Genomic DNA, 26396 nt, shown 5'->3' on the forward strand with positions numbered 1-26396 from the left:
TCAGGTTGTCACGCGATTGTAATAATGTAATAACTTTATTACAATTGAGGTTGTATGAGAACACCTTTTTGTCATTCATAGTTCGTATTGCCCTATTAATATATATTTTATATCCATGTATGCATTATATTTTGCAACAATCTGTGTTTGGAAATAAAATCAGATGCACTTTTAAACCAAGAAATAAGTTTATTACACTTTCGGGCTGTTATAACAATTCAGGTCGACACGAGATTGTAATAATGTTATAACTTTATTGCAATTGAGGTTGTATGAGAACACCTTTTTGTCATTCATAGGTCGTATTGCCCTATTAATATGTATATTATATCCACGTATGCATTATATTTGGAAATAATCTGTGTTTGGAAATGCGATCAGATGCAATTTTAAACCAAGAAAAAAGTTTATTACACTTTCGGTTGTTATTACAATTCAGGTTGTCACGCAATTGTAATAATTTAATAACTTTATTACAATTAAGGTTGTATGAGAACACCTTTTTTGTCATTCATAGGTCGTATTGCCCTATTAATATATATTTTATATACATGTATGCATGATATTTGACAATAATCTGTGTTTGAAAATGCGACCAGATGCAATTTTAAACCAAGAAATAAGTTGATTACACTTTCGGGCGTTTTTACAATTCAGGTCGACAAGCAATTGTAATAAAGTTATAACTTTTTTACAATTGAGTTTGCATGAGAACACATTTTTTGTCATTCATAGGTCGTATAACCTTATAAAGATACATTTTCATATACATGTATACACTATATTTTGCAAACATAGGTGCTTGAAAATGCGATAAGATGCACTTTTAACCCAAGAAATAAGTTTATTACACTTTCGGGCTGTTATAACAATTCAGGTCGACACGCGATTGTAATAATGTTATAACTTTGTTACAATTGAGGTTGTATGAGAACACCTTTTTGTCATTCATAGGTCGTATTGTCCTATTAATATATATATTATATATACGTATGCATTATATTTTGAAATAATCTGTGTTTGGAAATGCGAACAGATGCAATTTTAAACCAAGAAAAAAGTTTATTACACTTTCGGGCGTTATTACAATTCAGGTTGTCACGCATGTTACAACCTGAAGTGTAATAACGACCTGAATTGTAATAAACTTTATTACATTATTACAATTGCGTGACAACCTGAATTGTAATAACGCCCGAAAGTGTAATAAACTTTTTTCTTGCTTTAAAATTGCATCTGATCACATTTCCAAACACAGATTATTGCAAAATATAATGCATACATGGATATAATATATATATTAATAGGGTAATACGAATTATGAATAACAAAAAGGTGTTCTCATACAAACTCAATTGTAATAAAGTTATTACATTATTACAATCGCGTGTCGACCTGAATTGTAGTAACGCCCGAAAGTGTAATAAACTTATTTCTTGGTTTAAAATTGCATCTTATCGCATTTTTAAGCACATACGTTTGCAAAATATAGTGTATATATGTATATAAAAATGTATCTTTATTAGGTAATACGACCTATGAATGACAAAAAATGTGTTCTCATACAAAAACAATTGTAATAAAGTTATTACATTATTACAACTGCTTGTCGACCTGAATTGTAATAACGCCCGAAAGTGTAATAAACTTATCTTTTGGTTTAAAATCGCATCTTATCGCATTTTCAAACACAGAATATAGCAAAATATAATGCATATATGTATATAAAATATTTATTAATCGGGCAAAACGACCTATGAATGACAAAAAAGGTGTTCTCATACAACCTCAATTGTAATCAAGTTATTACATTATTACAATCGCGTGTCGACCTGAATTGTAATAACGCCCGAAAGTGTAATAAACTTATTTCTTGGTTTAAAATTGCATCTTATCGCATTTTTAAGCAAATATGTTTGCAAAATATAGTGTATATATGTATATAAAAATGTATCTTAATTAGGTAATACGACCTATGAATGACAAAAAATGTGTTCTCATACAAAACCAATTGTAATAAAGTTATTACATTATTACAACTGCTTGTCGACCTGAATTGTAATAACGCCCGAAAGTGTAATAAACTTATCTTTTGGTTTAAAATCGCATCTTATCGCATTTTCAAACACAGATTATTGCAAAATATAATGCATATATGTATATAAAATATTTATTAATAGGGCAATACGACCTATGAATGACAAAAAAGGTGTTCTCATACAACCTCAATTGTAATAAAGTTATTACATTATTACAATTGCGTGACAACCTGAATTGTAATAACGCCCGAAAGTGTAATAAACTTTTTTCTTGGTTTAAAATTGCATCTGTTCGCATTTCCAAACACAGATTATTTCAAAATATAATGCATACGTGGATATAATATATATATTAATAGGACAATACGACCTATGAATGACAAAAAGGTGTTCTCATACAACCTCAATTGTAACAAAGTTATAACATTATTACAATCGCGTGTCGACCTGAATTGTTATAACAGCCCGAAAGTGTAATAAACTTATTTCTTGGGTTAAAAGTGCATCTTATCGCATTTTCAAGCACCTATGTTTGCAAAATATAGTGTATACATGTATATGAAAATGTATCTTTATAAGGTTATACGACCTATGAATGACAAAAAATGTGTTCTCATGCAAACTCAATTGTAATAAAGTTATAACTTTATTACAATTGCTTGTCGACCTGAATTGTAAAAACGCCCCGAAAGTGTAATCAACTTATTTCTTGGTTTAAAATTGCATCTGGTCGCATTTTCAAACACAGATTATTGTCAAATATCATGCATACATGTATATAAAATATATATTAATAGGGCAATACGACCTATGAATGACAAAAAAGGTGTTCTCATACAACCTCAATTGTAATAAAGTTATAACATTATTACAATTGCGTGACAACCTGAATTGTAATAACGCCCGAAAGTGTAATAAACTTTTTTCTTGGTTTAAAATTGCATCTGTTCGCATTTCCAAACACAGATTATTTCAAAATATAATGCATACGTGGATATAATATATATTAATAGGACAATACGACCTATGAATGACAAAAAGGTGTTCTCATACAACCTCAATTGTAACAAAGTTATAACATTATTAAAATCGCGTGTCGACCTGAATTGCTATAACAGCCCGAAAGTGTTATAAACTTATTTCTTGGGTTAAAAGTGCATCTTATCGCATTTTCAAGCACCTATGTTTGCAAAATATAGTGTATACATGTATATGAAAATGTATCTTTATAAGGTTATACGACCTATGAATGACAAAAAATGTGTTCTCATGCAAACTCAATTGTAATAAAGTTATAACTTTATTACAATTGCTTGTCGACCTGAATTGTAAAAACGCCCGAAAGTGTAATCAACTTATTTCTTGGTTTAAAATTGCATCTTGTCGCATTTTCAAACACAGATTATTGTCAAATATCATGCATACATGTATATAAAATATATATTAATAGGGCAATACGACCTATGAATGACAAAAAAGGTGTTCTCATTCAACCTCAATTGTAATAAAGTTATTACATTATTACAATTGCGTGACAACCTGAATTGTAATAACGCCCGAAAGTGTAATAAACTTTTTTCTTGGTTTAAAATTGCATCTGTTCGCATTTCCAAACACAGATTATTTCAAAATATAATGCATACGTATATATAATATATATATTAATAGGACAATACGACCTATGAATGACAAAAAGGTGTTCTCATACAACCTCAATTGTAACAAAGTTATAACATTATTACAATCGCGTGTCGACCTGAATTGTTATAACAGCCCGAAAGTGTAATAAACTTATTTCTTGGGTTAAAAGTGCATCTTATCGCATTTTCAAGCACCTATGTTTGCAAAATATAGTGTATACATGTATATGAAAATGTATCTTTATAAGGTTATACGACCTATGAATGACAAAAAATGTGTTCTCATGCAAACTCAATTGTAAAAAAGTTATAACTTTATTACAATTGCTTGTCGACCTGAATTGTAAAAACGCCCGAAAGTGTAATCAACTTATTTCTTGGTTTAAAATTGCATCTGGTCGCGTTTTCAAACACAGATTATTGTCAAATATCATGCATACATGTATATAAAATATATATTAATAGGGCAATACGACCTATGAATGACAAAAAAGGTGTTCTCATACAACCTTAATTGTAATAAAGTTATTAAATTATTACAATTGCGTGACAACCTGAATTGTAATAACAACCGAAAGTGTAATAAACTTTTTTCTTGGTTTAAAATTGCATCTGATCGCATTTCCAAACACAGATTATTTCCAAATATAATGCATACGTGGATATAATATACATATTAATAGGGCAATACGACCTATGAATGACAAAAAGGTGTTCTCATACAACCTCAATTGCAATAAAGTTATAACATTATTACAATCTCGTGTCGACCTGAATTGTTATAACAGCCCGAAAGTGTAATAAACTTATTTCTTGGTTTAAAAGTGCATCTGATTTTATTTCCAAACACAGATTGTTGCAAAATATAATGCATACATGGATATAAAATATATATTAATAGGGCAATACGAACTATGAATGACAAAAAGGTGTTCTCATACAACCTCAATTGTAATAAAGTTATTACATTATTACAATCGCGTGACAACCTGAATTGTAATAGAGCCCGAAAGTGAAATAAACTTTTTTCTTGGTTTAAAACTGCATCTGATCGCATTTCCAAACACAGATTGTTGCAAAATATAATGCATACATGGATATAAAATATATATTAATAGGACAATACGACCTTTGAATGACAAAAAGGTGTTCTCATACAACCTCAATTGTAATAAAGTTATAACATTATTACAATCGCTTGACAACCTGAATTGTAATAACGCCCGAAAGCGAAATAAAAAAAAATCTTGGTTTAAAATTGCATCTTGTCGCATTTTAAAACACAGATTATTTCCAAATATAATGCATACATAGATATAAAATATATATTAATAGGGCAATACGACCTATGAATGACAAAAAGGTGTTCTCATACAAACTCAATTGTAATAAAGTTATTACATTATTACAATCGCGCGTCGACCTGAATTGTAATAACGCTTGAAAGTGTAATAAACTTATATCTTGGTTTAAAAGTGCATCTTATCGCATTTTCAAGCACATATTTTTGCACAATATAGTGTATACATGTATATGAACATGTATCTTTATAAGGTAATTCGACCTATGAATGACAAAAAGGTGTTCTCATACAAACTCAATTGTAATAAAGTTATTACATTATTACAATCGCTTGTCGACCTGAATTGTAATAACGCCCGAAAGTGTAATAAACTTATTTCTTGGTTTAAAAGTGCATCTTATCGCATTTTCAAACACATTTTTTTGCACAATATAGTGTATACATGTATATGAACATGTATCTTTATAAGGTAATTCGACCTATGAATGACAAAACATGTGTTCTCATACAAACTCAATTGTAATAAAGTGATTACATTATTACAATCGCTTGTCGACCTGAATTGTAATAACGCCTGAAAGTGAAATAGACTTATTTCTTGGTTTAAAATTGCATCTTGTCGCATTTTAAAACACAGATAATTTCCAAATATAATGCATACATGGATATAAAATATATATTAATAGGGCAATACGACATATGAATGACAAAAAGGTGTTCTCATACAACCTCAATTGTAATAAAGTTATTACATTATTACAATCGCGTGTCGACCTGAATTGTAATAACGCCCGAAAGTGTAATCAACTTATTTCTTGGTTTAAAAGTGCATCTTATCGCATTTTCAAGCACATATATTTGCAAAATATAGTGAATACATGTATATAAAAATGTATCTTTATAAGGTAATTCGACCTATGAATGACAAAGCATGTGTTCTCATACAAACTCAATTGTAATAAAGTTATTACATTATTACAATTGCGTGACAACCTGAATTGTAATAACGCCCGAAGTGTAATAAACTTTTTTCTTGGTTTAAAATTGCATCTGATCGCATTTCCAAACACAGAGTTTTGCAAAATATAATGCATACGTGTTATTAAATATACTATATATTGAAGTTCAAAAATTTACTTTTTTCAACTGAATTGTCCGTTTCAAAATAGAATGACTAGAATTCCCAGGAACGTTTTAGTATATTTTCTGTACCCGTGGTACATTTAAAGGGATCTTTTCACGCTTTGGTAAATTGACAAAATTGAAAAAAGTTGTTTCAGATTCGTAAGTTTTCGTTTTAGTTATGATATTTGTGAGAAAACAGTAATACTGAACATTAACCATGCTCTAATATAGCCATTATATGCATCTTTTGACGATTTTAAAACCTAAAAATTATAAAGCGTTGCAACGCGAAACGATTTAATAATTTGGAGAGTTCTGTTTTTGTCGTTAAATTTTGTGAAACTACGAAGATTGCTTATATAAGGTATTAAATACGTCAGCAATGTGTAGTCGGCGGAATAGCTCAGTAGGCTAAAGCGTTTTTACTTCAGGACTCTGGCAGGACTCAAGGGGTCACTGGTTCGAAACCTGCTCCGGGCAATGTTCTTTTCCTTTTTTTATTTTTTTTCTTGATTTTTTACTGGAGCTTTTATGATCCAATGTTTACATTTATCAATATGAAGCATTTAATGAATAAGTTAAAAAAAATGCCAAAATCTGTGAAAAGGCCCCTTTAAGTAGTACCCGAGCAATGACCAATCGAGCCCTACTTAGTATCTACTTTTCTGTAATTACAAAACATAAACCTATCTATGTGAACTATTATCTTTACATAAAAAGTAGGAAAATGAGATCTCAAGTCAAGTTTACAAATATTGATGACCAGATTATTAAAATTACGTGTAACATACCCCCCTTTATTTGTTTTACTGTCCGTATTAATTATGCAATGGACAAGTTGAGAAAAGATTCAAACATGAATCTTTCAATGCCTTAAGTCATTTAACCCATTTATGCCTAGCGTCTAGAAAAAAGGCTTTGGCAAACAGCGTAGACCCAGATGAGACGCCGCATGATTCGGTGTCTCATCAGGGTCTGCGCTGTTTACTTTAAGGAATTTCTGTAAGAAATATTCTAAACATAGATAAAAAATATACAAGACATCTCTAATTTTGGAAATAAATTGATCCAATTTAGAAGGATGGGAGAGTCCACTAAGCATACATGGATTAATAAAGCTCCTATGTTCTCCTATGTTCTCTTCAGTTTATGAACTCCGCTCAAAATCAGTAATAAGTATGTGCTAATGAGGGTAATTCTTTGGAGGAAGCAGTGGTAAAAAATAATCAATCTAGAAATACATTGTTTGCTCTTTTTTGTAAACAAGGTAACCGATATTTAGCCTTAAATTATTTTTAGCGGGTCAGTGGAGGCATATATTCGATACTAATAACTACCACGTGGGAAATACCGAAGCCACTCAATTGTGACAACGAAACTATCGGTAATGTCAGTGTCTTTGAAGATTGTCGACGATTGTGATGTGGTAACCTCAAGTGGTGATTCGCTACATTTAATATGGCACTGACCGGACTGCGTGCAGAAAATGGCATTTTAAACAACTGTTGATACAAAACAAAGAATTCCGATGTTGAAAATGCTCACTTAAAAAATATAAGAAGTGATGTGTCCGTAGGAAACGCGTGCCTCAATATTCCACTGCATAAAAAATAACCAAAAATACTCATGTTAACAAGTTGAAACAGTGGGCCCTATGTTTGTCAAGTTTTGCAGCAATTTTTAAGCAAAATGTTCTGGGTTTTTACAACGGGGGAATACAGACGGTAGTGTCGATAAAATATGTTAGTTTTTATGTTTGTAAAATTTCATTATTTTATCAGAAATACGTTTTAATTTCGCCCGCGACAGATTAAACATGATTTTTTTTCCTTAATGAGGACATAACTCCGAGTACGTCGGAAGAACCCTAATCAAACACGACAGTGCAAAAGTTTTCATGTTGTTTAATATTTGTGTACCGTTCATTCATCTACTTTTTTCTGTTACGCGCGTCACATAATGTCGGGCGCCTAGTCGGAAGGATGGAATGATGTACGAGGAAAAAGAGAAAAGCTGTTCCAGAACAGCATTGTGCTTTTAAGGTCAGACAGATAACTCGTATAAAATAGTGTATGAAGTATATACATATTAGTATCTCATGAGCTTTTTTAAGCGTGCTTCACGGGTAATGCATATAACTTAATTCGTTTCCAGTGTACTATTTAAAATAAACATAGTTTATGCATAGCTCATATTGTTTTGTGTTGTAAATTAGATTTTTTAGGTGTTTAGCATACACTTGAATTAATGTAACGTCTTTGCACACATAATAAGAAGGTTCCGGACTGGTGATATGAATTCCAAAAATTGTTTTAAGTGAAAATGCGGACACTAAGTGAACTAAATAATTAACATATTTAAACAGCATCAATTGATATTGGGCATGCCGTTTTGAAAGGTAGTTTTAGTCGGGTAATATTACACGAGCATTTGTTCCCATGTGAATATTCGTTGATATAATACAAATGTTGTATATGGATGAAGATTTAGTTTCCATTTCACGGGTGAAAAGTTGGCTGCAAGTTCATGTATCTCATCCTATCTCACATCCTACAAAAATGACCTAATCCGATTGGCTTAGAGCGGTCACGTGTCCATGGAGTATTTTCCATACACCCCGAGTAATTGCCATACTACCCGAGTAATCGAGTCGTCGGTTGAGATATAATCGTTACACCGTAAGTAACTGTCGGTGTATGGGATATACAACCTCAGTAATTTAATACCATACTCGAGCTTCGCTCTCGTATGGTATGAAATTACTGAGGGAGTATATCCCATACACCGTCAGTAACTAACGGTGTAACTAATAATAACTGTGTAGTGATAATACATCATATTTTAGGCAAAGATTCAAGCTAGAAATATGATGCAATAGTTTACCTTTTGCTTGTTCGCGCGCATCATTTTAAAAAAAACACTTTCAAATACTAGTAAGTATGACAACAACATAATGATAGAGCGTTGTCTACATATCAGGAAATAAACAGCCTATAAAAGTGCATTGGTTTTTATTTTATACTAGGCCTATTTGAAGTATACGTAAGTAAATACATCAAAGTCGAGGTGTATCGATATTGATGACGTCACTTATTTTCCAACGATCACTTGTTGCTGGTTGTACATGGCGTTAGCGAAAGCCAGAAATCCGGCTCTCAGTTCCTCGCAGGCCGGAATGATCTCTGATTCGGGAAGAAGGAACCCATAGCGGCCATTGTCGCGTAGCTCCAGGGTGTACGAGTATTTCACGCCGGCCATTCCCTTAGCGAAATCGTCGGAGCCACCTGCAGCCGCGTCTGAAAGAGGGCATTTTCAAACTAGTTTATTAAAATTTATTTTAATGTTTGTATGGGAATTTACTTAATACAATTTTGTTTTAATTAACGATAATGTTTTTAAAGACAGGGATATTTTGCACGGTATATGATAAAACAAATCATACGACATCTTTACACTTTACTACACTATGTCATACAAGGGTATATAATCGCTTCTTTATTTACATATAAGAAAAAACGAAAAACCCACAGGTACTTGAAAAAAATAATGTACGTGGAGTTAATAGCAAAGTTCTTGTTTAGTTGTTAAAAAATCGCCTTCCGTCATAACTTACAGTTGGACGTCGAGATTTACACACTTCGATTTTTTGGTCATATTTGTGAACGTTTTAGCTGTTTTGGACATACTCGGTGGATTTTTATCAAATAAAACGGTGTTTAATCACAGATGGACGCTTCTAGCTGGCAACCACAACGACATGTGTGTGCATTGTTTGATCTGTAATGCTGTTTATAGTGTTATTCAATACACATGTGAAAGCATCGTTGGATACCTTTTCTTTTATTATAATATTATTATATAAAAACCAACATTTTTTTCAAGTACCTGTGGAAAACCCCTCATCTTTCAAAGGTGGCAATTAGTACACGCTTGACTTTTCAGAGAGTCCCTTCGACTAAAATACATTCTTGTTATATAGAAAGCGTCGTTTTTACGATTCATTTTACTCACACTAGCTCGGATTTACCAGCCAGTGACATGGTAAGAAGAAGTAGGGTGGGTGGATGGCTGGCGGGGAAAGGGAAGGTTAGCGACATATTGACACTATATATGAGTCGCGTTCTGAGAAAACTGGGCATAATACATGTGCGTAAAGTGTCCTCTCAGATTAGCCTGTGCGGACTGAACAGGCTAATCAGGGACGACACTTTCCGCTTTTATGAAATTTTTCGTTTAAATGAAGCCTCTTCTTAGCAAAAATCCAATTTAGGCGGAAAGTGTCGTCCCTGATTAGCTTGTGCGGACTTCACGGGCTAATTTGGGACGACACTTTACGCACATGTATTATGCCCAGTTTTCTTTGAACGCGACTCATATTGTCTTTACAGAGAAACGGTAATACAATATTATTTGTTGCACATTTTGTTGTAGTTATAATTTGAGAATAAGACAATATTTAGGCTGACCTTTATCCTCAATCTCAGTTAAGTTGTAATCGATATTTTCATGATTGTGTGCTACGTTTAATTATTACTATACTTTTTTTAATTTATAATTTCAAAACGAGCAAAGCACAAGTCTATACACATGTCAGACTTTGTGATACGGATATAGGCAATAATATACTAAAGTAATATTGAAATCTTCCGAGGCCTCATATCTACAAAGTTTGATACATTTTTTCCAAAGAATGACACATCAAAAAGGCTTTAATATCCGCACAAGCGCGGTGTTCTAGCGACAGAGCCCACTGTAAAAATCAGCCCACAAAACCCACATCTACACAACGGTCTGGCGATACGATCCAATGCATACTACACAATACAAAATCACAAAAATCAGACCACAACATCCACATTTACACAACGTTCTAACGATAAAGCCCACTGTATAATAAGCCTATATAATAAGCCATACAAATCAAAGTACAACATCCATGCCCACATGGCATTCTGGTGACAGAGCCAATTGTTTAGTTCACCATAAAATCAGATTACAACACCCACACATACAAAGCGTTCTTGCGACGGAGCCCACTGTATAATATGAACCGGTTAACTTCTGGATGTGTAAGGCGCCGTACTGAGCGACGTATTCCTAGTAACACAAACATAATGGAAACTCCCGTAAAATCATGAAAATATGTGTGTTTTATGAGTGCTGGTAAGGACGCTTGGCAATCGCATACCTTCATAATTATCTCACAGGTCCTCTCTGAATATCGAATGTGTGTTTTTAAAACCTATTTATTTAAGCCCGATTGCATAACAAGCCTAAGCTTATATGAAACGCTTTCGAGTCTGTTTCCTTGGTGTCCATAAGGGAGATCTAAAGAACGCTCCCACAGTGGGGATCGAACCCATGACCTCCCGATCGCTAGGCGGACACCATATCCACTACGCCACGACGATCTTATCGAATGTGCTTAACGCGGATTTTGTTTCGTGTGCGTAACCTTAACATTTTCATTAACAACAATATGAACAGTTCAGATGACCCATTTCTGGGAAATGGAATTCATGTAAAGATTTGAAATTATATAATTATTCAACGTTCTATCTCATGTTCACTGTTGGAATGACATGGACCTTTTTTCCACCAGGATTTGGTTTGGAATGTTCACAGTATCGAGTATCTTTTTTTCCGAACATTTAGTTTTTCGACACTGGAATAAATCGGCACAACCCTAGAAAGTTGCACAGGTAACCAGCTAAGTTTAATTTTAATCACAAGTAACGTGATTTTTATTTGTATACATTGTATGTCTTTTAATTTCATGAACATTCGGTTATTATTTGTTGTGTTTTTTCTCAAAAAGTAAAAACATATTTATGGATTTTACTTAAACACAATACTTTTATTTGAATTGATCGAAATCACATGGCGTGTTATGACGACATAGATATGATACGCGCTTTGCTCGGAGACAAACACAAATCTGCGCTGAGGTTGATACAAGCAACACTGTACATGTTATTAACCCATTTATGCCTAGTGGACTCTCCCATCCTTCTAAATTGGATCAACTAATTTCCAAAATTACGAATGTCTAGTATATTTATTTATATATTTAGAATATTTCTTACAGAAATTCCTTTAAGCAAACAGCGCAGACCCAGATGAGACGCCGCATGATGCGGCGTCTCATCTGGGTCTACGCTGTTTGCCAAGGCTTTTTTTCTAGACGCTAGGCATATATGGGTTAAGCAAGATTGTGTGAGAAACCCACCACCATAAATTACGCAAAGTTATTAAATTTTAATCAGTCAATACAAATTTGCATATATATAGTACTTTTAAATACGTTTAAACAGGAATTAATTGATTATTTACTCTTATCACTATGATTTTCACTTGTAAAATGTTTCCTTTGTTCCATTTTTGGGAAATGGAATGCGACATCTTTAAACAAGGTTCTATATGTCAACTGTTGGCATGACTTGGACTTTTTCTCCCACCAGGATTTGGGTTGGAATGTTCACAGAGGTTTTTTTAACGGGCGCCCATCCGGGAAAATGATTAAATGAGTTTTGTTTTGAGAAAACTCGGCATAATGCATGTGCATAAAGTGTCAATCCAGATTAGACTGTGCAGTCCGCATAGGCTAATCAGGGACGACACTTTCCGCTCAAACTAGATTTTCTGTTAAAAGTGACTTCCTTTAAACGAAAAATACCATTAAAGCGGAAAGTGTCGTCCCTGATTAGCCTGTGGTGACTGCACATTCTAATCTGGGACGACACTTTACGCGCACGCATTATTCCCAGTTTTCTCAAAACACGACTCAAATAGAACGTTATTCTGGATTTCAACCAAAAACGACGTACAGAGCACGTTAGTTGAGGAGCCTAGAGTGTATCGGAGTCGGCCATAGTCCTGAATAGCGTCCACGCCTGCTTGGCCGGCAGCGTGCTGGCGAGGGTTGTATTAGTAGAAGTGAAACATGTATAGATGACATTTAACGAATGATGTGCTCCTCTTAAAGTGCATTAATCAAGACAATTTAATAATGGTTGATATGTGAACAATTAAAAGTGCGTGGATGGGAACACCAAAGAATAATTTTTTAATTGAAATATTATTTTCGGCAGATGTTTATTCCAGACATCAACATCACCGCGTGAGATTACTATAATTATAATGTCGGGAGTATGATTTAAAACGAAATTTCAAATTGTAATTCAGAATTTATTCCTTTGTAAGTGTTGAAAAGCATACTAGTATCTAAAACCTATTATGTATTTTGTTCTTACCAAATCTGCGACATCCGCGGGTAGGGCGGTCGTAAATCCCCACGGGTAGAGCCAGTACTGGCCGTACGAGTGGATGGTGATGTAGGCATCGAACCCGGCACCCGTCAGGTAGTTCACCAGGACCTGGGTCTCCACTTCCGAGGCGGGACCGGTACCGCTGTACGTGTCTTGGCACGGGTTGGTGCTGCCGCCATTTGCTGGAATAGGGAAGGTGAATATCGATTGCATGGGATAAATCTAGTACCAGCCATTCCCTAAACGTAAAGAATATTAACCCATGTATGCCTAGTGAACTCTCCCATCCTTCTTAATTGGATCAAGTTATTTTCAAAATTAGGGTTCTCTAGTATATTTATTTCTATATTTAGAATATTTCTTACCGAAATTCCTTCAAGAAAACAGCGCAGACCCTGATTCGACGCCACATCATGCGGCGGCGTCTCATCTGGGTCTACGCTGTTTGCCAAGGCCTTTTTTCTAGACGCTAGGCATAAATGGGTTAAACATAATTTCGTATAAACCTATTGATAATGTTTGACAAATTCTTGTTTGACAAATGCTGATGTATTTTTTATGTAAAATACCAACAACCAGATACAATTCTAGTATTTCACATCCGATAATCCATTTCGTCCCATTGGTAAAAAAGGCACCATGAGCGTTCTTATTCCAATGTCACATTGTACCTTTTTGCGCCCGATTGAGCGATTTAAATATTCGATGGCTGTGTAATTAGACGTTCTCTAAAATGATGTCATTAATGTGCATTCACGTCCTCCGATATCTTGAAATACGTCACACAATCAGCGCGAGCTAATCCCTACTCTCGGGCAACATTTCCTATTTTTACATTGTTTTTTATTGGTTCAACAACTATATGACGGTCTTCCACAAAGAAATTGTGGGCCAGCCGCTCACCCGGGTTCCATTGGTAGGGGAAGTTTCTGTTCAGGTCAACGCCGATACATGTAGATCCTGTGTTCGTCCGTCTGTTCTTCCTCCACATGCGAGTGTTCTAAACCGGCACGATGTAAATGACATTAAATTGATGACTTCAAAACAGGGGTCATGATAAGGACACGTATTACGTAAAACAAAATCATTTTCTTCAAGCTGGTTAACTGTTGGTTCTGCTATTTATTTTTGTATTTAAATTTACATTCAAACTGCAGCATGTTCATTAAGTAACTTTTTGTAGACAGTTAATGTTTATATAGAGTTAATTGTTTTGTAAGCATTACTAAGGTATTTAAAGGTAGCCGCAACTTTTCAAATCTAGTACACTATGTACCGACGACGTTTTTTAACCCATTTATGCCTACCGTCTAGAAAAAAGGCCTTGGCAAACAGCGTAGACCCAGATGAGACGCCGCATGATGCGGCGTCTCATCTGCGTCTGTGCTGTTTGCTTAAAGGTATTTCCGTAAAAATATTCTAAATAAAGAAGTAAATAAACTAGAAATCCCAATTTGGAAATTAATTGATCCGATTCAGAAGGATGGGAGAGTCAACGAGGCATAAATGGGTTAACCACAACAAAAATATGTATCATACGTACTGTGTGTGAGAATTCGTAGCCATCGGGATTCATGACCGGAATGAGATATATTTCGTATCTTGCGAGAAGTGTGTAGATATCAGCAATGTTTCCAGGGTTATATGCAAACTGGAAACAAACACGAGTTGGCCAATAAGTTTATAAAATAAAATTACATGATCAAATTGTCTTTATTTTATTTGATTATAGCAACTATTTCGACTTACCTTACAATAACAAATATAATCAATTAACGTCAACACTCTGATGAATATTTGGACAATCGTAGACCATATTGTGAAAACAATCGTGGTTTAAACGGTTCAGTATGGTGTTTTCGTTTGATTATGTTGGTGGGCGAAACTCAAGGTCATTTGGCTTACGTTCTACAGCTTTAACACGCCATTTGATGCCAGCTAAGATGTTTAAATGCATGTTACTATACAGACCCACGGGCGACACATCACTCTATCTGCATGTGAACTAGAAGGTGAATACGAGAGAATTCCAAACGACGAAAGTAATGACAGAAAAACGCGAAATCGCTTGAGAACAATTACTGGTAAAGAGCGATATCACGATGACGAAAACGTGAAGCTATTTTGCCCGTATGGTGATGATTGTGATTTCTCACTTTCCTCTTTTCGCGTGTTCGTCGTTTCGAGTTCTCACATTTTTTATATCTATATCTAACCCTTAATATATTTGAAGGTGAAAATACAGTCGGCCCTACGGTTGTTCGTAAAAAAATCACTGGAATATGTTAACAGCGCACCTGTTCGATGAGGTACTTCACAGAAGCTGGCGAAATCCATTCACGGGCGTGAATGCCGCCGTCGATGAAGATTTTCCGCTTCGGCGTCCCTGTGTTAACTGTGGAAAAGATCTGAAAAGCGTGACAGCGTTGTCAATAAAGGAAACTTTGCAGTATTACAGAGGGGGTTATCACGTGATAGTCAAGATGGCGACATCCATACCGAGACGGTAATTTTTCGCCGTTTTATACCCTTTATTACTCCTATTTATTTTTTAAATGACGCTCACTTTCCAGCCACATCAGTAAAAAGGTGATCAGCGTTTATTTCGTATTTAAATTAGCGTTTTAACTCGACTTTACTCCCCTCAAAGTTTCTAAGTGGAGCCCTAATTAGGTCATCCCGCTAAGAAATTTCGCACCGAGTAAAGTCGAGATATAGAGCGAATATTACTATGAAATAAAAGCCAGTAACTTTCTTAATATTATGGCTGGAAAGTGAGCAGAATAAAAAATAATACAAGTAATAAAGGGTAAAAAACGACGAAAATACCTGCCTCGGAATGGACGTCGCCATCTTGTTTGTCACGTTATTACCCCCTCTGTAATTTACGACAAAGAAATAAAATAAATACATACAAAATGAACCTCACTGCAACTGTTAACATATTGTTTTTTTTCTTAAAGAGCCAAACTTGTGATATCTTTATAGTAAATGAAAACGTGCTAAAGTGTACAAGTCGTTCGTAACTGACATTTTCAGACATACTAAGCATTTTTAAAAATTAGTTTAATGAAGTAGCATTATTATCCATGAACATTCATGAGTATTATTGCACATTTAAAATTTATAAGTTTATAAGAAAATAAATGTGGTTGTTTGAGTTTCAGTTTTCCGAAAATTCATGACCAATCACATATATCAGGACCGGTATACGTATTAACGGAACTGTTATTGTTTCATCAACAATATCAATTTGTTTTTGAACAGATAAATTAGTTGCAATTTTAAAATGCACCACATACTGAGATTTAACACATGCTATACCCTGTTTCCCATGTAATACAACCATTACATATTTTTTATTACACATGTGATATACAACATTTTAAAGCGTTTTCATTGGCTTAGTTTTCGTTAATTGACCAATCGCATTTTGTTATTTTGCTGAAATGACGTTGCAACGTCAAATGACGTCACGAAATGTAAACAACATTCGGAATTTTATCATTATTTGATAAAAAAGATCTGACACTCGTTGTCATATCATACCATATTTTATAAAACTCGTCCAGGAAATTTGGTAGTTAGTTCGCCAAAGGCTAACAAAATACCTGAACTCGTTTAATAAAATATGGTATGATATGACAACTCGTGCCAGATCCTATATATATAGTCTTTCGAAAAATATGGCCATAACATTGTTGCTAGCATGTATACTATAGGTCCTGAGAAACCAAAACTTACTAGAATTAATAAATAGACTGGTTTGTAACTTTATTGGGTAATATAAATATTTTTGGTTTGATATTTGATATTCTCATTACCAATGTGCGGCTATGATATACTTTATACAAACCTAATGATATGTATTTTGTACGTAGAGTAAGTAAGTAAAGCACTGTTCAATAAATCCTCAAATTTGGTGCACATAGAACCTTGTAAGTTCTTGCACTCGAACAAGACTGCACTAAAGATCGCATTTCGCCACATTAAATATGTTTAATTTGAAATTATATTCACCATATTCTATTTTATTGCGTCCTTAAAATATTTGCACAACATTTTATTTCTCAAATATTCAGTGTAGTGGGCGGATGGTACCTTAATAAGTTTGAGACTCCTCCCTTGACCGGAAGTCCCGATGGTTTCCAAGGTAGCAGCGACATTGGGCGACTTATTTGCGTCATTGGCAACAAGCGTCATGAAGTCCAGGATCTGACGAAATCATTTTACGGACAATTAATGGCCATAATTTTGACACGAGTCATAATTCATCACAGTAGCTTTTTCACATATTTACAAATGACATTTTTCAACAAACTGGCATTGACTTTATAAGAAAGTACACATAAGAAAGCAAAATAATGCAATTTAAAATGTATGGAATAAGCGTTAACATCAAAGACACTACGATTTTTTGCATACGTGTGAACCATAAGATCTCATTATTTTATAATCATTAAATGGTGATTTGTGCAGTATGTGGTCCTATTAATTTTTTATAACTACTGCCATGGTCCTTATATGACAAGTCGCCGGCATCTACTTGCCTTATTATAAGTACGTTCGACAAAACACTGACCACACATCACCCAGTGAGAACTACAGTGGCAAAAAGGGGACATAGGAAATATTTTGTCGCGTGCGCATGTCATAGCTATCGCGTGCGCACGTCATAGCTATCGCGTGCGCACGTCATAGCTATCGCGTGCGCACGTCATAGCTATCGCGTGCGCACGTCATAACTATCGCGTGCGCATGTCATAGAGACCGTTAAATAAAACACTAACTTTGTCCCCTTTATGCCACCGTAGAGAACGCAAAACATTGGAATAGGCCTTTTTAGACTATAGAACATGCGTAGCAACACTAAAACTCTTGTGAAGACCACGTTAAAGCCTACCGCCTGGTGTCTGTAGTATCGGCCGTGATCGTGACCACTTCCACCCGGGAAGATTGCTCGAGCTTGTTTTTTGTTGTCTTTTGTGGAAGAGTGAATCAATCTAAAAGAGAAACAATCATGTTTGTGAATAAATCGATTGTCAATTAAAATCATGTATGAATGTGATAAAGCGTATGCGATTCTGATGCTTTGGAACCTAAAGAATATCGCACGTTAATTTTGTTAATGTCATGTCATGCAACAAAAACATCGGCCGTTCTCTGTGAAAGGGGGGGGGGGGTTAATGCATGTGCGTAAAGTGTTATCCAAGATAAGCTTGTGAAGTCCGCACAGGCTAATCAGGGACGACTCTTTCCGCTTTTATGATAGTTTTCGTTTCAAGAAAGTCTCTACTTAATAAATATCAAGTTTTTACGGAAAGTGTCGTCTCTGATTAGCCTGTGCGGACTGCACAAGCTAATCTGAAACGGCACTATACGCACATGCATTAAACACCCTTTTCACAGAGCATGACCCATATTCTTTCAGAATAATAAAAAACGCGGCAGTTGCCATAGTAACCCACTGTTGCACGTCATCGATGAGCGTGGAAACGCCCAAGTTGAGGCTGTTCAGTTGCTCTAGCACATTGGTCAGGTGTTCCGGGGCAACCATCGCGTGCGCGCTGTCGTTCACGTGCTTTGGGGTCTTCCACATGTCCAGCTAAATGTGACATACGCCGTTAGAATGTTAAAATGGGAAAACCGCGCTTACTTACAGCTGAACTTTGCAGAAACAACTTCGAGATATCCATAATTTGACGTATTCGAATAAGTTCGTATGTAGTGGCGCTGTTCAATATTAACCTTCTTTAAGCCTAGTGAACTCTCCCATCCTTCTAAATTGGATCAATTTATTCCAAAATTAGGGATGCCAAGTATTTCTATATTTAGAAGATTTCTTACATAAATTCCTTTAAGCAAACAGCGCAGACCCTGATGAGATACGGCATCTTGCGGCGTCTCATCTGGGTCCACGTTGTTTGCCAAGGCCTTTTTTCTAGACGCTAGGCATTAATGGGTTGATATAATTATATTTATAAAATATCGCGTGCTTACAAATTTAGCCAATACCGCACAATTGTATAAAATACATTAACATCCGACAAAAAGTATTATAAGCTCTGATCGTTTTATTGACCTCAATGCATTTGCAACGAACACCTCACTTCCAATAAAACGTGTGAAGTCCATGTTCATATTAGTCGCGTTCTGAGAAAACTGGGCTTAATGCATGTGCGTAAAGTGTCGTTCCAGATTAGACTGTGCCGTCCGCACAGGCTAATCAGGGACGACACTTTCCGCCTTAACTGGATTTTCGTGTAGAAGAGACTTCCTTTAAACGAAAAATACAATAAAAGCGGAAAGTGTCGTCCCTGATTAGCCTATGCGGACTGCACAGGCTAATCTGAGATGACACTTGACTAACATGCATTAAGCCCAGTTTTATCAGAACGCGGTTCATTTCTTAATTAACTTCACCCAGCATTGATTCGAACAAGTGAAAATATTTTTTATTCTGAGTGTTTAAATTTATTATATTTCATACAATTACATAAATGTTTGCATGCTGTTATAATGATGTTCATGCATTATAATGTTAAGCCTTACCCCAAATTGGAGCTGCAATTCCAGCAGTTTTCTAAAGTCCTCCTCCGTTTTCCCGAATATTTCTAGAACCTTGTGACTGTCGACAAATATGGAATAAATGCTTTAGAGGTGATATTGAAAATCAAATGTACCTATTATAAAAGTATAATGTCTGGCAGAAAATCAGAGAAAGAGGTGCAAATGAGCTTCGCTTTGGGAAAACGGGGCTTAATGCATGTGCGTATAGTGTCGTCCTCCTACACTGATCAGGGACGACACTCTCGGCTTTTATTATTTTTCGTTTCAAGGGAGTCTCTTCTAAGTGAAAATCTATTTCAAAATGAAATTTTCATCCCTGCTTCGCCTGTGCGGACTAATCTGGGACAACTCTTGGCCTAGGTTTTCCCAAAGCGAGGCCCATGTGTATTTGTGCAATGTTATGAGCCGTGTTCTGTGAAAAGGGGGTAAAATAAATGTGCATAAAGTGTCGTCCCAGATTAGCTTGTGCAGTACGCACAGGCTAATCAGGGACGACGCTTTCCACCTAAATTGGATTTTTGCTTAGAAGAGACTTCATTTAAACGAAAAATGTCATAAAAGCGGAAAGTGTTGTCCCTTATTATTAGCCTGTGCGGATTGCACAAGCTAATCTGGGACGACACTTAACGCACATGCATTATGCTCAATTTGCTCAGAACACGACTCATATGATGTTCCCAATTCTGCTTTGCTAAATCGAAAGTAGATTCTGCACTATAATACAATTCAATTAATATTTTTGAGATCAATTGAACAATAAACATATAACTGTTTCGAATAGTTCAGATAACATGCATTATAAAGCCACGAAATTAATCGTGCTGTAGTTATTAATCAACAACTACGGTAACTAATAAGGTGTTCTGTGTATGTCCATGTTTCTTCCGTTTAGTCAAAAACATATTATTCCTGATAGATAACCCCTGAATAGTATAACTTACTTATCACATATTATAACCAGTAGATCTGAGCCTTGTTCTGAGAAAACTGGGCTTAATGCATGTGCGTAAAGTGTCATCCCAGATTAGCCTGTGCAGTCCGCACAGGTTAATCAGGGACGACACTTTCCGCCTAAACCTGATTTTCGGTAATGAGGGACTTCCTTGAAACTAAAAATACCATAAAAGCGGAAAGTGTCGTCCCTGATTAGCCTGCGGACTGTACAGGCTAATCTGGGACGACACTTTACGCACCTGCATTAAGCCCAGTTTTCTCAGAACATGACTCATATAAATAACATTACTGTCCTGCAAAACATTTTCCGGTCCTTACCCATCATAGCGGTCTTGTGGTGAAGGGGCGCATAGAACCACCGGCAGCAGGAACACGACCGAGAATAGCATCGCCGTTCTGAATGTCTCAACTTACTAGAATAAAGAAACCAAAAAAACACACGCTGGGTTGTGGTTATAAGGCGATTTGTTTCTTTACAATATTTGTCCTAATCTTGCTTGATTTACAAAGGGTTCACATTTAAATCGTGTCAAATCTGCATCGCAGCGACTTTTTAGTATTATTCGATTAAAGTGATATTATGGGCATCTAACAGTATATAGGTGTCTATCGCAACCGTTGTTTATTTTTGGTGTTTTCACTTCATATACACTTATATTTGTTAATGCAGCATCAACATACTAAAACAATATCCCGGAAAGAGAAAAATAATCCATTTGAATATCAACCGCACTTTCGTTTTGACAACTGACGACAGAAATGATTCGATGTACGATGTGAGTCTAAATGTAGTTTTCATGCAGATTCGTTCACAAAGGCACAATTTTGTTTTACGGATCATTTCGGCTTAGAAGACTGGGTGAGTCATGTAAAATATCGAAAATAATATATATTTTTTATAAACAACTGGTAGCAAGATGAGTTGAGTTGTAGATAATTGGTCAGTTACCACATTTTAACTAATTCGTTTGACCTGTTAATTCTTTTCAGCTGAATTCAACAGTGAAACATGCCCATAATATCACTTTAACTAAATATGTTGCGGTCAGATTGAACAATTAATACATTGTGATTTGGCCTATGTTGATGCTAAATGACATGTTTGAAGATGTCATAAATATCTTTATCACATGCTATACCCTGTTTCCCATGTAATATTATAACCATTACGAATATTTTTATCTTACACATGTGTAATATACTTTTTAAGCGTTTTCATTGGCTTATTTTCATTCGAATGACCAATCGCATTTTTTATTTTGCTGAAATGACGTTGCAACCTCAAATGACGTCACGTAATGTATACAGCATTCGGGTTTATCATTATGTTTGCGTAAATATTTATTGAATTTGCTCATTTAAAAGCATGTGATAAAAACACTGCATGTTATTTCATACGTCTTATATATAGGATCTGACACTCGTTGTCATAGTATACGATATTTTATTAAACTCGTCCAGGAAATTCTCTAGTAAGATCGCAACAGGTTCGCCTACTAACAAAATTCCTGAACTCGTTTACTAAAATATGGTATGATATGACAACTCGTGCCAGATCCTATATATAAGACGTATGCAATCACACGCAGAACAACTGACCATTCCGATATGTATATATTTAAATAAAACTGACAATTGGTAAACTTGTATTAGTTATAATAATGGCAACGATGGTTTGTGCAAAATACAAGCAACTATATGAGCAAATATCTGTCAAAACAGAAGACAAAATAATAAGAAAAACATTGTTCATAATTTAAGAACATGTATATAACGTATTTTAAATTTTGTTTGAAAGATTGCGTACATAATTAGTTTTTCCTCGTCACGACAATAAAATGAAATGAAATGGGAATCGTATAAAATTCAACGTAAAAAACACACACGAACATTTATGTACTCACTTTTGTTTTATATTGTTAAGCTTACGTGATCCAAGCAAAATTACACATTACTATTGTACAAGTTGTCTTTCTGTTCAATTTTGTTTAAGTGAACCATCTCCTAATAAGACCATTTTAACTGTTTCCTGTGTCGAAATCTGGTCTCCGTACTATAAAGGATGGCGTAAAATAGAACCCAGGTGTTGTCAGAAAATTAGTGCTTATTAGCCCCAGCAGGAATCGAATTCTTCCGCCAAATGATTGGCGTGTACGCATGTTGCCAACAGCTCCATGGGACTATCGCGTTTCTTGAAGGACTTATAATATTGAAACGTTGTAATTCAAAAATACACCATACGGTTTTAATTCGAAACCAGATGCATTTTATCTAAATAGGCGAGAGGGAAATAATCGGATATATTATGAGTGCGTTGAGTTGTTGAGAAATTGATATTTTATATAAAATTGATATGACTGTATTTAGTTTGTTTTGGGCGGAGACGAATACTAGCATCCAACGTACACACATATTGTTCTCATCGAATCCCTACTTGCGACACGCAAAGTCTTAAAAAGGTAACATTTTAGAGAGAGAAAAACATATGTCATCGCGTGAACTCATACATATTAACACTCGATGTGACTTACATGGAGGCTTGCTTTAAACGAACAAAACCGGTAAGTGTCGTCCTTTATTAACTCGTGCGGACTGGTTTCCCCGGAGCGAGACTCATATGCAATCATCCATTTAGACTGCAATGTTCTTAATTGAGTCGCGTTCTGAGAAAACTGGGCATAATGCTTGTGCGTAAATTGTCATCACAGATTAGCCTGTGCAGTTCGCACATGCTAATCAGGGACGACACTTTCCGCTTTTATGACATTTTTCGTTTACATGAAGTCTGTTCTTAGCAAAAATTTAATTTAGGCGGAAAGTGTCGTCCCTGATTAGCCTATGCGGACTGCACAGGCTAATCTGGGATGACAATTTACGCACAAGAAGTGTGCCCAGTTTTCACAGAACACGACTCATTGCAGTGATATATCTCTTTACTTAAAGTACTTAAAACTTTCGCATACTTGCACCGGGTATTGTCGGAGTTTCACATGTGGGAATACACGACATTGCAAAAAACAACAACAACAAAAACATGCCAGTCTTTGATAATCACCTTGACCATAGACATGATATTCTATGTGTGTATAAGATCTTTTCTTATAAATCAGAATAACGATTACGAGTTGACTGTTTAAAATGCATAAGTGTTATATACTCATGTTAAAAACTCTAATATGTTGCATAGGTGTGTAATATTCTTGCGTACCGTCTGTCTGTCTGGTGTTCTGTCTGTTTGTCTGTTTGTCTGTCTGTTTTCCTTTTTTGTGTCTGTCTGCCTGCCTGTCTGCCTGTTTGCCTGGCTGCCTGCCTGCCTGTCTGTCTGTCTGTCTGTCTGTCTGTCTGTCTGTCTGTCTGTCTGTCTGTCTGTCTGTCTGTCTGTCTGTCTGTCTGTCTGTCTGTCTGTCTGTCTGTCTGTCTGCCTGCCTGCCTGCCTGCCTGCCTGCCTGCCTGCCTGCCTGCCTGCCTGCCTGCCTGCCTGCCTGCCTGTCTGTCTGTGTGTCTGTCGGTCTGTCTGTCGGTCCGTCCGTCCGTCCGTTTGTATGTCTGTCTGTCTGTCTGTCTGTCTGTCTGTCTGTCTGTCTGTATGTATGTCTGTCTGTCTGTCTGTCTGTCTGTCTGTCTGTCTGTCTGTCTGTCTGTCTGTCTGTATGTCTGTCTGTCTGTCTGTTAGCCTGTCTGTCGGATACTTGGTTATTTTTATTAACAATATCTGTTACTTTCTTCAAAGATGCTTATTTCTGAAGGTGTCTGACCAGACCTCACGCCACTAGGAAAACACGTATGCAGATAACAATTTTCATGAAATCACGACTTTCTACAATTCAGAACACTCGATTAATTTCAAGATAAAACGTGACACAACTGACCGCGTTTAGGTATTTAAAATTATCCAAAACATTCGTGTTTGTTTAATCAGAACATATGTGCAGAGAATGCTTTCAATTTGAGATAAGATTTAAGTTATAAAATGTTTTTGAATTATTTCAAACAACTGCAATATTTTGCCTGAATACTGTCGTATTGAGTGTTCTTTTCTTTTTTGAAGAAAGCTGCAAAAAGGAATAGTAAACTTCTGCTATAATTATATCATTTTACATTAATTTCCTGTTTACATCGATGTCTATGGTAATCTCATAAAAGATTCCTTGTTCAAAATACGCGTATCCTCTTCAAGCAAAATCAATAATACGAGATGTTCGAAAGAAAAAAATCAAAAGGCCATTTATATGTCACACAACACCTCATGTAGACGTTTATAATAGTATACCGTAAAAATGAAAAAAAAAAAATAAAGAGAAAAAACAACAATTCCCGGGAATTATATACTATAAAATAATATTTGGTAAATACAAAGGCTATAATCTATTTACACCTTAACTAAACGGCCACACAGTGTACATATAGAAAATATGGCTGGTTATATAATTTTCTGAAATAAACATAACATCTGTTTTAACTTACCATCTATAAGAATTGCATGTAATTCATTCGATTATTAAATAACGATATAAAAAAGCTGATTATGACAGCAAACCGTTTATTCAAAAAATCAATCGCAATCACTTCAGTACCGAAAGTTAGACGAAAACAAACAAAGGAACCACATTAAATTAATTTGCAAAAGTGGGAATTTTTTTTCTTTATGTCACTTTAACAAAAAAATGTGTCCTTCAATATTTGATTTGTTAAATCTGAGGTTTCCATTAACTAATTTGTATTACACAAAGATCATACCGTTTGTGGTCGCTGATTCTTCACACTGAGGACTGACAGCAAGCAACGACCGAAATCAAGGCGAAATCTTATCTCATAAATACATGAACTAAACTGACACGATATCAAGGTCAATTTTGTGGCATCGAGTTTTGGCAATTCTACTGAACATTTACCTTACTAGTGTGTCCTCTTTTTGGAGAACATGACTTATTGAAAACGTGTACACGTTTTCCTAGAGTGGTGTGTGTATTTTATATAATTATTATGATTAACTGCCCATGAACCTCCGTGGAAAAGGGGTTGAATGCACGTGCAGTCTGCACAGGCTAATCAGTGACGACAATTTCCGTTTTTATGATATTTTCTGTTTAAAGAAAGTTTCTTCTTAGCAAACAATCCAGTTCAGGCGGAAAGTGTTGTCCCTGATTATCTAGTGCGGACCACACACGCTAATATGGGACGACACTTTACGCACATGCTTAACACCCCATTTTCACAGAGCACGACCCATATATAATAAATAACACATAAGAGAAAAATACATATAACAGGGGTGACATGACGAGTTGTATGAATAGTTCGTTTATTGTTTGCATACAATATACTACGTATTTTTTTTTAAATAATTATTATGACTTACAACACAATTGTCTAGTATAAAAAGTCTTAACAAGAATGAAACAACATTCTATTACATTCAGCCATCCATTATCTTGACAATTTTTGTTAAGTGAACAATACCAGTTAACTTCTGAAGCAAATAAAAATGTTCAATTGT

The 26396-nt window shown here is 35.2% G+C and overlaps 1 protein-coding gene across 1 annotated transcript; it reads right to left on the reverse strand.

Moving 5' to 3' along the window:
- Positions 1-9101: 9101 nt before the first annotated feature.
- On the reverse strand, positions 9102-25782 carry LOC127855630 (carboxypeptidase B-like). The gene is made up of 12 exons (XM_052391376.1): positions 25637-25782; positions 21218-21312; positions 19928-20003; positions 18844-18980; positions 18279-18378; positions 17477-17590; positions 15673-15783; positions 14919-15026; positions 14279-14375; positions 13361-13557; positions 12935-13019; positions 9102-9403 (listed from the first exon to the last, which is right to left on the reverse strand). Exons 2-12 carry the CDS (start codon positions 21286-21288, stop codon positions 9198-9200), a joined length of 1302 nt encoding a protein of 433 aa, XP_052247336.1. The 5' UTR covers positions 21289-21312; positions 25637-25782; the 3' UTR covers positions 9102-9197.
- Between the last annotated feature and the right edge of the window lie 614 nt (positions 25783-26396).

Source organism: Dreissena polymorpha, chromosome 13 (genome assembly GCF_020536995.1).
Source record: "Dreissena polymorpha isolate Duluth1 chromosome 13, UMN_Dpol_1.0, whole genome shotgun sequence".
NCBI classification, from domain to species: Eukaryota; Metazoa; Mollusca; class Bivalvia; order Myida; family Dreissenidae; genus Dreissena; species Dreissena polymorpha.